General features: G+C 45.2%; 1 protein-coding gene across 2 annotated transcripts in view; it reads right to left on the bottom strand.

Annotated features, from left to right (window-relative positions):
• The window catches only part of XPO6 (exportin 6), a 99,465-nt gene extending 85,731 nt beyond the window's left edge, over positions 1–13,734 (bottom strand). For both annotated transcript variants that reach the window (XM_084773904.1, XM_084773905.1), the window contains exon 1: positions 13,121–13,734. In XM_084773904.1, coding sequence (XP_084630030.1) covers positions 13,121–13,123 — 3 coding nt within the window. In that variant the 5' untranslated portion in view covers positions 13,124–13,734. The remainder of the gene's footprint in view (positions 1–13,120) is intronic.
• Between the last annotated feature and the right edge of the window lie 2,591 nt (positions 13,735–16,325).

Below are 16,325 nucleotides of genomic sequence, written 5' to 3'. Positions count from 1 at the left end.
AGAGGCAGCCTGCCCAACTAAGTCTCCAGAATTCCAGACTGCTATCAAAGACAGATTATACATTTTCTAACTATATTACATAGGTGTGATTCAAATATAATCTAGAGGTGAGGCGGTGAGTTGGGTTTCTCTGTATAGCTTTGGTTGTCCTGGAACTCACTCACTCTGTAAATCAGAGATCAGCCTGCCTCTGCCTCCTGAGTGCTGGTATCAAAAGCATGTGCCATCACCACCCGGCTTCAAGTGTAATCTTATAAATCAAATCAGCTTTTAGATTAGATTTAGAATTTTCAGATTAAGTTTAGAAAAGATACTTATGTAGTTCTAGGGGCTTAGGAAGCTGATGACCCAGGAGTTTAAGACCAGCCTGGATAACACAAGACCCTGAGAAAGGAAAAAGAAACTGAATGGCTGCATCTGTATGCTTTCACTTACATAAAATATTCACAGCAAACAAATCCACAGGCACAAAAGTCAGAGGCTTGGAGGAGACAGAGAGAGACAACTGAGTAGGTACAGAACTTCCTCTGGAGTAATGAAAGGACTCTCAAACTCTGTAACTCAAAAGGTACCCAATGTCAAGTTTTGTTGTTGTTTGTGGTATACTAGACAGGTGCTCTACTAGTGAGCTGCACTCCTTGTCCTGTCACTGATGGTGTTTATACCTGTAACCCAGCACTTGAAATGAGGTAGGAAGATTGTAATGTGAAAGCTAGCACAAGTTACAGACAGATCTATCTCAGAGAGAGAGAGAGAGAGAGAGAGAGAGAGAGAGAGAGAGAGAGAGATCCTATATCTAACCTGAAATAGCTTTTTCTACATACACACAATACTGAGGAACAGTAAGAAGCCGCTAGCTGGCCTGGCATGGTGGCACACGCCTTTAATCCCAGCACTCAAGAGGCAGAGGAGCTCTGGGAGTTCAAGGCTAGTCTGTTTTACAACGTGAGTCCAGGACAGCCAAGGCTACATACACCCTGTCTCAAAAACCAAGAAAGAAAAAATAAAAGAAGCTATTAGTCTTTGCTAGTAGCACTTTCTTTTTTGGGAGGGTGGGGTGGGAGAGGGCCAGACAGGGTTTCTCTGTGTAGCCTTGGCTGTCTTGGACCAAGCTGGCCTCAAATTCACAAAGATCCTCTGATCTCTGGCCTCTGCCTCTGCTTCTGCCTCTCAAGTGCTGGGATTACAGGAGTGCACCACCACATGTGGCTTAATAGCACTTTCTTTTTTTGTTGGTGTGTGTGTGTGTGTGTGTGTGTGTGTGTGTGTGTGTGTGTGTGTGTTTCAAGACAGGATTTCTCTACATAGTCTTGGCTGTCCTGGACTAGCTTTTGCAGACCAGGCTGACCTAGAACTCACAGCAATCTACCTGCCTCTGCCTCCCAGGTGCTGGGATTAAAGATGTGCACCACCACATCTGGCATTAGTAACACTTTCTTAAGATAATCAATACCGCCAGGCAGTGGTGGTGCACACCTTTAATCGCAGCACTCGGGAGGCACACTGTGAGTTCAAGGCTGGCCTGGTCTACAAAGTGAGTCCAGAACAGCCAAGGCTACACAGAGAAACCCTGTCTCAGAAAACCAAAAGAAAAAAAGAAAAAAGATAATCAATGCCTTGAGTCCATTATTAGCATTACTGAAAGGATGAACAGCTGGTATAACCTTTCTGGAAAGCATGATGAAGCGCCTTTAAAATGTTCATATTAAACTTAAAATTCCCCCAAAATAAAAGGCTGATGGGGAGCGGGGAGAGAGTCTCCATACTCTTGAGCCTTTCTGGGAATCTGTCCTAAAGCAGCTCCTAAGATTCAGAGAAAGCTTTTTGCAAAGACATTAATCACACATTGCTTATTATGGCAAAAATCTAACTGCTTAAGAATCCATGTGATGCAATGCTACACAGTCATCATAAATACTTGGGACACGTTTAACAATCTGAAAAACCACTTCTACTATACTGTTATGTGGGGAAAGTACATTTACAGTATAAGGGCAACCATTTAGAAAGTAAATAGAAAACACAACAAGGAAGCAGACAAACTGCTACCAGAAGTTCAATCTGGTGGTAGTAATTTCTTGTTTTTAAATTTTGTTATCAAGGGCTGGAGAGATGGATCAGCAGTTAAGAGCACTGACTGCTCTTCCAGAGGACACAGGTTCAATTCCCAGCACACACATGGCTGCTCACACCTATCTGTAAGTTCAAGATCTAACATCCTCACACAGACATGTGTGCAAGCAAAACACCAATGCACATAAAATAAAAATAAATTATTTTTAAAAATAAAGTAGCCATCAAATATTTCAGAGCCCAAAATAACTTGCAATCAGTATAACAACTGCCCCAAATCAAGAGATGACAGAATACTGTGAGTCTTTAACAGCACCAGCTTCACTAACAGTCCACCAGTACTAGGATGAAGAGGGTGCAAAGCCCGAGCTCCCTGGTCACAAACCAGCATTCCTACAGGGCTTTGGTCTTGTTTTCAGTAACTCTGCAGAGAAGCACAGAGACTGACTTAAGAACTATCCTAAAGTCTAAAATTATCTTTAAAAAAAAAAAAAAGACCTAAAATACACAAATCCTTGACAAATGACTTTTTTTTTTTCCCTCCCTCTAAGCAGACTGCAGAACTCAAATGAGTAATTTTCTGAGTAAGCATGAGGCCCAGGGCTTCCTCCCTGAGTTACTAACAGCTTTTCCCGGTCACACCTTCACACAGCATCTGTGTTGCCTAGCAGAAACCTTGTTCCACTCATCCACATGAACATCCCTGAACACACAATCTAGCTCCCCACTCCACATGTACCTGCTGTACCATCTGCCCCAAATGCCCCAAGCTCTCTGCCTAGAGGCTTTCTGTATCTGCTCTGAAATCCAGGCTGCACCCCACCTCTTTTAAAAGCCCAATGTAACCAGGCTGGCTTTGAACACAACTGGCCTTAAACTGGAGAGCTCCTGACCTCATCTGAGGCCTGGGATCACAGGTGTGTGCCGCCTACTTGGCAGGAAACTTGAAAACAAGCTGAGTCAGCACAAATCCTACCATTTGTAAAAGGCTATGAGGGCTGGGCATGGTTGGCCACACCTTCAGTCCCAGCATTCAGGAGGCAAAGACATGCATCTCTGTGTCATCAGGTCAGCATGATCTACATAAAGAGTTTCATGCTAGAGCTACATAGTAGGACCCTGTCTCAAAAAAGACAAAAATATTAGATACTAAAACTATACCTAACCAAAGTGTTCTTCAAAGAACAAGGACAAACAAGTTCTAAAGAACTGACAATGAAATCTATGCTATGGCATGCATGAAGCCTTGGTATGCTCCCCAGCACTGCAGAAAACAGGTATGTATGGTGGTGTGTGCCTGTAATCCTAGCACTCAGAAACTGAAGGCAGAGGGACTGGAGAGATGGCTCAGCAGTTAAGAGCACCATGTGCTTTTCCAGAAGTCCTTGAGTTCAATTCCCAGCCACCACATGGTGGCTTACAACCATGTATAATGGGATCTGATGCTCTCTTCTGACATGCAACTATATGTGGAGATAGAGCAATCATATACATTAAAAAAAAAAATAGCCGGGCATGGTGGCACACACCTTTAATCCCAGCACCCGGGAGGCAAGGCAGGCAGATCTTTGTGAGTTCGAGACCAGCCTGGTCTACAAAGTGAGTCTAGGACAGTCAAGGCTACACAGAGAAACCCTGTCTCGGAAAAAAAAATAGTAATAATAAAATAGTAGGGAACACTGAATCCTTTAAGATGTAAGACACAGGGGCTGGTTCAATGAATAAAGCCTGCTATACAAGCCTGAGGACTTTAGTTGAATTCACAAAACTCATACTAAAAGGCGAGGAAGCCAGGTGTCTTAGTTACTGTTCTTCTGCTGTGAACACCATAATCAAGGCAACTTAGTAAAGAAAGTTTTAATTGGGGGCTTGCTTAGAGCTTCAAGGGTTAGTCCACGCTCACCACAGCGGAGCATGGCGGCAGAAAGGCAGGCATGGTGCTGACGAAGCAGCTGAGAGCTTATGTCTGATCCACAAACAAGAAGCAAAGAGAGAACAAAAATGGGTCTGGTATGGGCTTTTGAAACCTCAAAGCCCACCTCCAGCGACACCCCTTTTCCAACAAGGCCAGACCTCCTAATCCTTCTTAAACAGTCTACCAATTGGGAACCAAACATTCAAATATATGAGCCTATGGAGGCCACTCTCACTCAAATCACCCCAGTAGGCACGGGAATATGCATGTGTAATTTTACAAGCGGCAGGTGGAGACAGGAGCATAGCTGGGATATACGGGCCAGCTAGTCTAGCCTAATCTGTGTTTAACAAGAGGTGCTGTCTTTAAAAAGTAAGGTTAGGTAATCCCAGCACTTGGGAGGCAGAGGCAGGCGGATCACTGTAAGTTCAAGGCCAGGCTGGTCTACAAAAATGAGTCCAGGACAGCCAAGATAACACAGAGAAACCATGTCTCAAAAAACTTGAAAAAAAAAATAGTAAAGTTAGGAAGCAATTAAGGAAGACACCCAGCGTCAACCTCTGCTGGGCCCTGCATTCATATACATGTAATGCATACACTTGGCACACCTATAAATACGTAAGTGAACACATGAACACATACACAGACACATAATAATAACTAGCATACATCAAATGTTGATTTCCTGGTTCAGACGCCACTGGGACACCTAGTAAAGTAGACACGGGATTTTCTGCACCTGTTTTGCAACTTCCTGTGAGCACACAATTGTTTCAAAATAAAGGGTTGTTTTTGTAACTGACGTAGCAGTAAATTTTTTTAACTAATATTACTCCCCCCTGCAAAAAAAAAGTCAGCGCGATAGTGTACTTTATAATAATGGTGTTTGGGAGGCTAAAGGCAGGAGACTTAGCTGAAAGCTAGCCTGAACTACACACATAAGAAGGCTTTGTCTCAAAAAGAGGAGAGTTGAAAAGATAGCTTATTCAGAAGACCTGAGTTCAACCCTCAGAAAATGTGCACATACATACACACACTTGTAATTGCAGTGCTGGGGAAGCAACAAGACAGCTGACCTAGCCGAGGTGAGTTCCAGACCAGCACGTGGGGGAGGACCAGTGCACAAGGCCTACAATATACATGGGTGCACATACATCCTTACACAGGAAGACAAGACAGGCAAAGAAAACAGGAGAGAAAATTATCATTACCACTTTTGTTTTGTTTTTATTTTTCGAGACAGCATTTCTCTGTGTAGCCTTGGCTGTCCTGGATTCACTTTGTAGACCAGGCTGGCCTAGAACTCACAGCAATTCACCTGCCTCTGCCTCCAGAGTGCTACCACTTTTTAAACAGAAGTACTGATTTTAGGTACCTCCCTACATATACACATATTATCACACACACACATACACACACACACACACATACACACACACACACACACACACACACATTTTGCTACCTTCTTTGTACTTTTTGATGCTTCTTAGAGTTTTGTCTTAATGAGCATGTGGTCCCTTTTAAGGAATCTATGCAGCTGATACTCTAATCAAAGAAAGAGAGGAGGAAGTGGTGGACTGAATGTGAGAACGGCCTCCATAGTTTATATGTTTGACTGCTTGCTCAGCAGTTGGTACAACTGTTTGAGAAAGACTTAGGAGGGGTGGCTTGTTGGAGGTGTGCCACTGAGGGAAGACTTCCAGGTTTTAGAAGCTTGTACCAGCCCCAGTCTCTCACTTTCTCTCTGCCTACTTCCTATGGATTGGGATGTAAGCTCTCAGCTACTGCTCCAGCACCATGCCATGGACTAACCCTCTGAAACTGCAAGCCCAGCTAAATGCTTTCTTTGCAAAGTTGCCTTGTCATGGTGTCTCTTCACAGCAATGGAACAATAACTGAGACAAGGAAGAATCAAGCTTCCCAGGACTGATTGGCCAATTTACAAAGCAATGGTCTTCTGTTCCAGCCTTACTCAACTATAAAATACCCCCTTGCTACCTTTTGCTAGAGCCCTGCACCAGGGCTCTTGTTCACTATTAACTGTGAAAAACGAGCCTACTACATCCAGACCTTGTCTCAAAAAGGGAAGAGGTGGGGGAGCAACAGGAGGAAACCTACTAATGTACATGCTAAGCTTAATAGGCTTATCTGAACTGACACTTGAAGGCAAGCAACTTGAACATCCATTATGTGCACCATGGTGTCCTTAGTGCTCACGCCTCCTCAACCCTGTCACAGTATAGGATAGCTAGTGATTACAAGATGCTGGCAGATTTGATCATCTCAATCCATCCACTATGGTGAAAATGTTCTCAGGTTTTAAGTTCAGCTTGCAAGGTGCACTGTTTTTCTACACTCTACATTTTAAGTAAATGTCTACGATAGTCACACCTGTATAGAACATGGCTGTGGGGGTTGGAACTAGCTCTGAAACCTGGCTCTGTCAATCACCATGTAATTTTAGACAAGCTAATAGCCTTACTCTCCCTGAGCCAATGTCCTTATCTTCCTGAACTGTAAAATGGGAACTACAATTGTTACACAGCACAAAGACAGATTAAATGAGGAAGCAGTCTATAATAGTCAGGGCCCTAAACCATGATTAGCAGCAGATGTAACTAAGAAATAGGCTATTCTCTTCTTCTAAATCCCAGCCCCCTTCCCTTTCTACCCTCACTCTGATGCCTGTAGCTTTAGCACATGATCCACACAGCACTGGTCCTAACTTCCCTCACTCGCTTCCTGCACATGCCCAGGGCAAAAGCTTACAGACTCCACGGGCTGCACGGGAGCTGACTACAGTCACACTCCATCTGTCTACCTCATACCTTAAGTCCTACTACTATCATCGGTAATCTCAGAGGTCCGCCTTGACCTTCTTGAGTTTTATTTCCACTCCTGACTCAAGTATCCAAATATGCTGGATCTTACTAGGCAAGGCAAAGGCATTGAGCAGACAAGGTGGCTGATCTTCAACCTCCTGAACTGTTTGACACTTACTACAAGGCTGTAACCTCTTAACTATTACATAATAAAGACAAATAACAAAAGCAAAAAAAGGTAACAGTATTAAACTAATGAATTAGGAAGCCTCAAAATGTGATGATTTTAAACATGGTGACACCTACAAAATAATAAGAAAAGACAAGAGGAAGCAGCAGGCAGCAAGGAAAAGATGGAAAGAAAAGGCTGAGGTGTACTAAGTGTTCGGGAACTGACAGATTTGGGAAGTCTAAGTGACATTCTAGGTAAATCACTTTTAGCACCTAGTAAGTCATCTTCTCCCCAACTGAGAAGTTTAAAGTCAAACAGCTGTGGGAATCAATCCAGAGCCCATGTGCTTCCAATTGCTCTGCCTAATCAAAAACCTGGTCTCCAGCAACCAAGAGAATCTCAGCACTGCTCTGCGTTATGTCAAGTAATGCCTTATAGATGGGCTCTCTGGGGCAGTTGTAGCAAAGGGCATTTGGGCAAACTGATGGAAGTAGAGCCTGGGAGCTGGAGGTAGCCTATTCTATTTCATTTCTGTCGCTATGATAAAATATCTGGGGTATCTGGCTTACAATTCAAGGTGATAGGCCACTGGAGAAGTCAGGACAGAAACATAAGGCAGGTAGTCACGCCCATGGTCAAGAACAGAGCAAATGAATGCACACATGCGTTCTGCACTACTTCACTTTGTTTTATACATGATAGGACTCGAACCCAGGGAAAGACACCACCCATAGCAGGCTAGTCTTCCCATGTCAATTACCACAACCAAGACACTCACCCCTCAGGCCCGCTGGCCAGCTGCCCTCGTTTAGACTCTTCTCAGGTGCCTCTGTAGTGTGTCAAGCTGTCAATCTACCACTACCAATCACAACAGAGCTGGCACGACGGTGAGCACCTGTGACCATGGCACTCAGGCAGAAAGATCATGAATTTGAATCCAGCCAGCATCAGGTTCCTATCCTTTTTTTGGAGGGGGGGGGGGAGCTCAAGACAGGGTTTCTCTATGTAACAGTCCTGGCTGCCTAGAACTCACTCTGTAGACCAGAGATCCACCTGCCTCTGCCTCCCAAGTGCTGGGATTAAAGGTGTGCACCACTACCTGGCCACGGTTCCTAGCAAATGAGACAAAGAGAGAGAAGAGAGGAGGGAGAGAGACAGAGACAGAAGAGAAAGGAGAGAGAGACTGAGAGCCTGACCCAAGCGAGACTAGAAGGCCAGGCTTAGGACACAAACATGTTGGTAATACCATCAACAGGTACAGCAGAAGAGGAAGTTAAATGTGACTCAACATTAAGAGTGCACAGTGGATGAATGAGGTCATCATTAACAGAACTAGGCCACGGGGAAAGAGCACTACCCTGAGGCAAAGATGGCAGATATGGTATAGACATTAACTGCTAAGGTGCACGTCCATGTCCAAAGAAGGTCTAGTTTCTACCAGGACACAGGTCATAACTGAAGCCATAGGCAGAAAGGGCCAAGGGAGGCTAAATCAACAAAGTATCAGCAGAGCTGGAGAGATGGCTCAGCAGTCAACAGCACTCCCCGCACTTCCAGAGAGCCTGATTCTCAAAACCCACACTGGAGGGCTCAGAATCTCCGTACCTCCAGCTCCAGGAGAATCCAACACCTCTGGCCTCCAAGGGCACCTGCACTCACATGCACATACACGAACCTTAAAAACTAATATTTTCTAATAAAATGAAGAAAGCAATAGCAAAGACACAAGGAAGACACACACACACAGACGCTCAAAAAAAAATCATTTCAAGAAAAGGAGCCAGCAGACACCAGAGACCACAAGTAGTTGAGAAGCATAAGGACTAAAAACAGGTTGTGGTTTTTATTTTTTGTTTTTAAACAGGTATGTAGCTAGGAAGTGGTGGTGCATGCCTTTAGTCCCAGCACTCCAGAGGCAGAGGCAGGTGGATCTCTGAGTTCAAGGTCATCCTGGTCTACAGAGTGAGTTCCAGGCAGTAGAGGCTACACAAAGAAACCCTGTCTCATAAAACCAAAATAATAAAATAAAAATTTAAGAAACAGAACAGTATGTGGCCCAAGCTGACCTCAAACTCACCATATTCCTGCCTCAGCCTCCCCAGTGCTAAGACTACAGACATGTGCCATTGAGCTGCTTGCACTGGACCCCACACGCTGAGGTTGTATGTGCGGTGGATCTAAGAATGGTTTTGTTTTGATCCCAACAGTGGGATGTGGAAAAAAAAAAAAACGTGCTTACATCCACTACATATAGGTGGTCTTAAAAAGTAGTTTAAGACCAAAAGTCTGCCTGCTGACTAACAGTTTATTGTTGTACACTTCAAATCACTACAAAGAAATGGTAATTATGAGGTAACAAATGTGCTAACTTCACAAAATATACTGTACCCCATAAATATCTACAATGATTGTTTTTCAAGATCTTTGACAAAATAAAATACTAAGAATGCCTTTAACAGTCAATCTGCAATGGGTTATACAATAAATGGAGAAATGAGAGTGGAAGTCTAAAATAAACGGAGGCAGGGCAGGGAGCAGAGCTCCACTACATGATAGAGTGCTTGCCCAATGCTCCTGAAACTGAGTTCAATCCTCAGCAGCAAAAGAAAAAAGCAGAGAATTACTTCAGTAAATCCCTCTTCACTTCTACCTATGGCAGTGTGTTCTCCTTAACTTGGGTGTACACACAACAGGTCAATTATCCAAACATCTTCCACTCGACCTTACACTGCAGGGTGCCGATCACATCCACCCCAGCCTCCCACCTGTTTACAGGCACAGCCAAGTCCTGTATTTTTTGTCACCACATAGCCAATCTGTCAACTCCTATTTTCAATCCTTCACGCCTCCCAATCCAAATCACCAACTGATTCAAACTTGTAATTGTTCCCAGTCTCCATGTTAGAGGCGTCCAAAAGCAGTATAGCTTTTACCTTTCTTCACTGATTAATTCTGTAATCATTTAAGAGATTTGAGGTTTGTTTGTTTGTCTGTTTGTTTGGGTTTTGTTTTTTCTTTTTTGTTTGGGGGGGGGAGGTTGGTGTTTGAAACAGGGTCTCTCTGTGTAGCCCTGACTGTCCTGCACCCACTTTATAGACCAGGCTGGCCTCGAACTCAGAGATCAGCCTGCCTCTGCTTCACTCTGAACTCCACATTCAAGAGCCGATCTTTAACACATCCAACAGATGTCTATGGTTCCCTCACCAGTGAAATCTAGACACAGCAGGTGGGCTACCTTCTTTTAAGGAAAGTCTCCAGTCCTTCTAGGGCAGTACTGGAAACCTCCACCACTGAGCTACTCCAGCTGCTTCACAGCAGTCAGCTCCACAAGCTGATCTCTCTATCTGATGCTTTCGTAACATATTTAGCCAGGCTGAGCATGGTGATGGACAAGCATCGCCACGTTTGGGAGGCCAAGGCAAGATTGGGAGTTTGAGGCCAGCCTAGACTTTTTGGACCATCTCAAAAAGTGAAAGGGGGGAGGGGAAATGCTTTTAAAAGTTGAAAGAGCCGGACGTGGTGGTGCACACCTTTAATCCCAGCACTAGAGAGGAAGAGGCAGGTGGATTGCTGTGCGTTTAAGACCAGCCTGGTCTACAAAGCAAGTCCAGGACAGCCAAGATTAACACAGAGAGACCCTGTCCCAAAAAACCAAAAAAAAAAAAAAAAAAAAAGAAAGAAAGAAAGAAGAAAGAAATGGTGTATTGCTGGGCCACAGGTAGGTACTGCTTGGAAGCCAAGAACGCCAAAGTACCCAGGTGTTCACTCTCCCTCAGTCACCTGTCACCCACTGCTTTCTTTCTTGGGTGTGTAAGAGATCTTGAAACTACTCGGTAGACCTTTTTCTTCCCTATCCTTAAGATACAAACATCCACTCTAGGAAGCCTCCCTTCTCCTCCTAGTTCCCTTTATCTGAATCAGCCATTCTTTGGGCAAAATGCTTTTGCACCCAAGCCATCTGTTACAGCCACGCTCATCACCACCTCTAGGTATCAGAATGGGCCTCACCTCCCCACTACACTCACTCCCCTCCGAGGCAAGCACAACGTCACCCTCAAACTATGTGAAAAGAGACTTTTTCTTATTCTCTTTTTGGTGCTGGGGCCTCACACCTGGTCATACCTGTAATGCCATTCTACTCACTTAAAAAAAGACATTTAAAACACATTTAGATCAACAGTTTTGGGGGTTTTGTTGTTGTTGTTGTTGTTGTTTTCTTTTGTTTTTTAGGGGGTTGGGTTTTTTGGGGTTTTTTTGGTTTTTTTGAGACAGGGTTTCTCTGTGTACTCGCCCTGGCTGTCCTGGAACTCTATTTGTAGAACAGGCTGGCCTCAAACTCACAGAGACCCGACTACCTCTGCATCCCCGAGTGCCGGGACCAGCTCAGAAAGAAATTCTGCACCCTCTACAACATAGATGAACCTTGAAGACACTCCACAAAATGAAGTAAACCAGCCATAAAAAGAGAATACTCTCCTACAAAAAAAAAAAAAGTGATTACAAGGATAGAAACGGAAAGGGAATAGTGGTGGAGAGGGACCACTAAAAGGGGGAGCAGGGGTTAGTACTTCAGTCAGGGAGACAGTCCTGGACATGAACACCATGACAGCCACACAGCAATATAAATGCACAGAACGCCAGTGAACTGTAATTAAGTTAAGTACATTTTATCACAACTTGAAAATTCTAACATTTTAACTGGGTACAATGTCCCACACCTTTAATCCCAGCACATGAGAGACCGAGACAGGTGGGTCTCTGAGTTCCAACCTGGTTTATGTACTGAGTGCTGGACAGCCAGCACTACATAGAGAGACTCTGGGGGGTGGGAGGGATTAAAATTCAAACATTTTATAAAATAATTATTGAAGGAATGACAATTCATAGACGTTCCATATCTTTGAGTTAACTTTAGAGAACTCTTGCCTGTGCTTTGTACAGATGAGGAAGCACACTCAAAGAGTTCAACAGATCTGCCACCTTTTTATAGTATTTATATAAACCACAAATAGTACAAATTATGCCATGCCGCTCAGCTAGGGTTCAATACTTGTAACCCAGGAGGGCAAAGTGAGTGCCTTAGACCCTCTTTCCCATTAACCAGGCAGGCCCTTACCCATCACCCACCCACCCCTCAAGAGTTTGACACTATGGTCTGATAAAAAGCTGTGTCAGCGACTGCATCTCCAATACACTACTAATCTGCCAGGCACTGGGTCGGGGAACCGTGGTATCTATCCCTGGAGATGCTCAAAGCCAGGCTGGGCAATCAACCACTCATCCTGTGCTAGACGCCAACTGAGGTTGATAATGAATCAGATGACTAACTACTTCACCTTGCCTCCTGTGATGGGCAGATAAGGCTCCAGAAACACCACAGCGGCAAAGCCAAGCGCTGAACAAACTGCTGTGAGTACACAAAGAAGTAGCAGCCAAAGGGCCTAGAAGAGGAGGAGCTATCTTCCTTCCAAAGTGGTTTTTTTATCTGCATCTGAAAGGACCCACAGCTTTCTAGGGTAAAGGCCAGAGAGCATAAGGCAGAAAGAACACCAGCCAAAACGTCCAAAGACCCGCTGCTGACTCTGCCATCATCTGTATCAGTAACCTCTGCAAATCCCACTCTAGGTTTCGCCAAACGCAAGCCTACAGCTGGACGGAATGATGCCCAAAAATTCCAGCCAGTTCTATAATAACAGACTGCTTTATGTTCAAATCTTGCCAGTGTCCCAGAAGTGTCGCTTGACCTTGGGCAGAGTAATTAATATCTGCTCCGTGCCTCAGTCTCCCCGTTTCCGATCGGGGTGGTGGTGGGGGTTGGTGTAATAACTAAATACATACCAATACTTAGGAAAGGAAATGGCACACAGTAAGCCATCGTCAAATAAACGATACTGATAATCACGCACCGCTGTACAAGGAGCACGGCCAAGAGTGAGGAAGGGGGTTGTGCCCGTGGAGCTTCCAAGGTCCTCCCTCTCATACTCGAGACTTCCAGTGGGGGAGGGGAGCGTACAGCCGGTTGCACACCCCGCACGCATGTGTCACCGGCCAAGCTCGCACGAGCCTCTCCCCGAGGGCTTAGCTGCCCTGAGGCCCAACTACCACCCCTCCAACCCGGTCCCTGACCTCACTCACCATACTGGCCGGGGAGAGGGTGGCTCAGGTGAGCTGGCTCTTGGGATCCGACGCGTCCCGCTGGCACAGTTCAAGTCATGGTCCCGGCAGACTCGGGGAGTCCCCCGCCCATGCAAAGACAACCCGTTCCCCACCCCGGGGCCCCGCCGGCACCTTTAAAACGAGCACAGCGGCCTCATCAGGGGCCCCACGAAGCGATTCATCCAGACCTCGGCCCACCCCAGGCAAACGCAGAAGCAGGAAATGGGGCTCAGAGCCGGCTGCGCGGGGGGCCCCCCGCCTGGGCCCGACCCCCCGAGGAGGAGGCTGCGGGCCCAGGCAGGGACTCCCCTGCCTCCGCGGCCCGAGGCGGCGATCGGCCCGGCTGAGGCTGAAGGGGCGGAGGCTGCCGGGCCTGGATGGCACAGCCGGCTCAGGAAAGAGGCCCGCCGACCCGCGCTGTCCTCGCCGCCTCTGTCCTCGCGACGGCCCCGCTCCGCATCCCTGCACGCCACCCGCAACCACCGCTCGCCCCTCGCGGATACCCCCAGCCAACAGCCCAGCGCGCCGGAAGTGGCGAGCACCAGGCGGTCCTTCTGCCCGCGGCCTGCTGCGGCGCTGGAACCGGACCAATCCGGAATCAAGTGAGAGCAGAGGAGGGCGGGGCCGCACCTGACGGTTCGCTGGATCCGCCCACCATGTCCCCGCCCAAGCGGCCGCGGACCGCCGCGTTGGTAAAGGGGCACGCGGCCATTTTGGTAAAGGGGAGGTTTCCCTTTCGTTTCTGCCCCTCATTCATTCCTTAAATCCTTCTTGAGGACCTTTCCGGACCATGGCACTGCACTGGAAGTTCTGCGGCGCTGGTCTGTGCTCTCCTGGGGGTTTTATTCATGCAGTTTACAGGTCTGGATGTTAGGGCCAGGAAGTGTCACAGGACGAAATTTAAACAATTAGTGTCAAGATCTTAATTGACTTCCTCCCCAATTCTAGTGTTAGACAGTATTCAATAGAAGAAAACACGGAACAAATGTTCCAATGAGCAGAGTAGCTCACTGGTCTTACAGATAGGTGAAAAGTGGCCCAGAGATAAACCACTGGATTGTTTGGAAGGCATTTATGAATTTGGGAAGGGGGGAACAAAAGAAAAACAACTGGGTAACAATAATTTGTGTGTGTGTGTGTGTAAAGATCAAGAAGAGGGAATTTCGCCGAGCGTGGTGGCGCATGCCTTTAATCCCAGCACTCGGGAGGTAGAGGCAGGCGGATTGCCATGAGTTTAAGGCCAGCCTGGTCTACAAAATGAGTCCAGGACAGCCAAGGCTACACAGAGAAACTCTGTCTCAAAAAGAAGAAGAAGAGGGGGAGGGGGAGGAATTCGTTACCATTCTATTAAAAGTCATTCTAGAAGGATTTAAAAGAAGCAAAACTGGTACGAGCCAAATGTGTCGACTAGCTGATAATTTTAAGCTGATGGAGGCAGGAGGATCCGCAGTTCAAGGTCATCCTTGGCTACATAGTTCAAAGTCAGCCTGAACTACAGTAGAGCCTGATGGTTTAGCAATTAGAGCTTGTATGACTCTTCAAAGAATCTTCAGTTGCTCTCCCAGGGCTCACACTCCATGTAACTCACACCAGTAGATTCAACACCCTCTTCTGGACTCTGGAGACACCTACACTCATACGCATAACATAAACATACCTAGGTACATAAACACATTTTTTTAAAAAAAATTTTTTTTGAGTCAGAGTTTCCTTGTGTAGCCTTGGCTATCCTGGACTCACTTTGTAAACCAAGCTGGCCTGGAACTCACAGACATCCACCTGCCTCTGCCTCCTGAGTGCTAGGATGAAACGTGTGCACCACCATGCCTGGCTCTAAATTTTTTAATAGCTAGGGTAGTGTTAATTTTTTAAAGATTTTTTTTCGAGACAGGGTTTCTTTGTATAACCCCACCTGTCTTGTAGACCATGAACAAGTGTGGAGGAATGTCTTGAGTGGATGTAACAACTGTCAATAAAGTGCTGTTTAGCCAATCAGCTAAGCAAATGGATAGGAAGTGGAAGGCAAGATTTCCTGGAGAGGGGGCGAAGCCAAAACTGACAGTTGAGAGGCATAAGGACAGAGGAGAGAAACAGCCCAAGGATCATAGTGGCAAGTGCTTAGGATATATGTATGTTTTGAGGTTTAGAGTAGTTTGTTAAGTTTATGAGTAGATTTGTATCAATTTAGATTCTGTGGCCTGTAGTGCTAACAACTTTAAAGTATGTTTCAGACTCTGTGTTAATTATTGGCTTTATAGGCCAAATCAATACAAATTATCGTAACAAATTGGCGCCAAGGTATTTAGTGTATCCACAACCTTAAAAAAGGATACTTTCTTATAGTTTGGGGGGGGGGGGATAGCTCCCAAAGAGAAAACCCAAATAATAAAATAGAGACTTTGTTATAATTTGGTGGTTTAAAGATGAAAGACATAATAACACAAAGTTTTGGGGCCTTGTTAAATGCTCTTTTAAATGATGCTGTGATACAAATAAGAGAGAGAGAAATGGTGCTACTGATTATGACTACTATTTTTACTTTAATCATAGCTTTCTATAATTCTTCAAAATAAAAGGCTTTAGAGAAAGAATTACAAAAATTTACAGATTTGACTGAGGAAAATGCTAGGATATCAGAGACAAAGCAAAATGAAAAATATGAAATTTGGAAACAAACCTTAGAAATGAAGTTAGAAAGACTTATAACCAATAATAATAATGCTAAGATAGAAACTGGGGAAAAAAAAAAAAGGCCAGAACATACAACACAACTTTGTAACAAGACTGCAAGGCAATCATTATTTGTTTAAAAACCAAAAGTGATTTTCCCACCCTTCATAAGGGAACTACCAGGAGATGTGAAAAATCCATAAGGTTATCAGGGTTTTGATTGGCAACCTATAGAGGCACACGAATTAAACGGGTTTAAAGAGGCAGTAAGCAGTTATAGTTTACACTCACAATATGTTAAACAGACACTCAATAATTAGGCCACATGGAATCGCATAATTCCAAAAGACTGGAGAGATTTAATGACTGTCATCTTAGAGCCGGGTCCCCAGTTACAATGCTTGGCATGGTGAAAAAATGAGGCCACACTTATGGAGCAGCGCAATAGGACTAGAGGCGTTGACATTGTCAGGGATCAGTTACTAGGTGAAGGCCCATATTCTGAATTAGTAGT

The sequence above is a fragment of the Acomys minous genome (genome assembly GCF_964271855.1).
Source record: "Acomys minous genome assembly, chromosome: 2".
Lineage (NCBI taxonomy): Eukaryota > Metazoa > Chordata > Mammalia > Rodentia > Muridae > Acomys > Acomys minous.
Note: the sequence above shows the minus strand (reverse complement) of the source record. Positions and strands in the feature narration are given on the sequence as shown.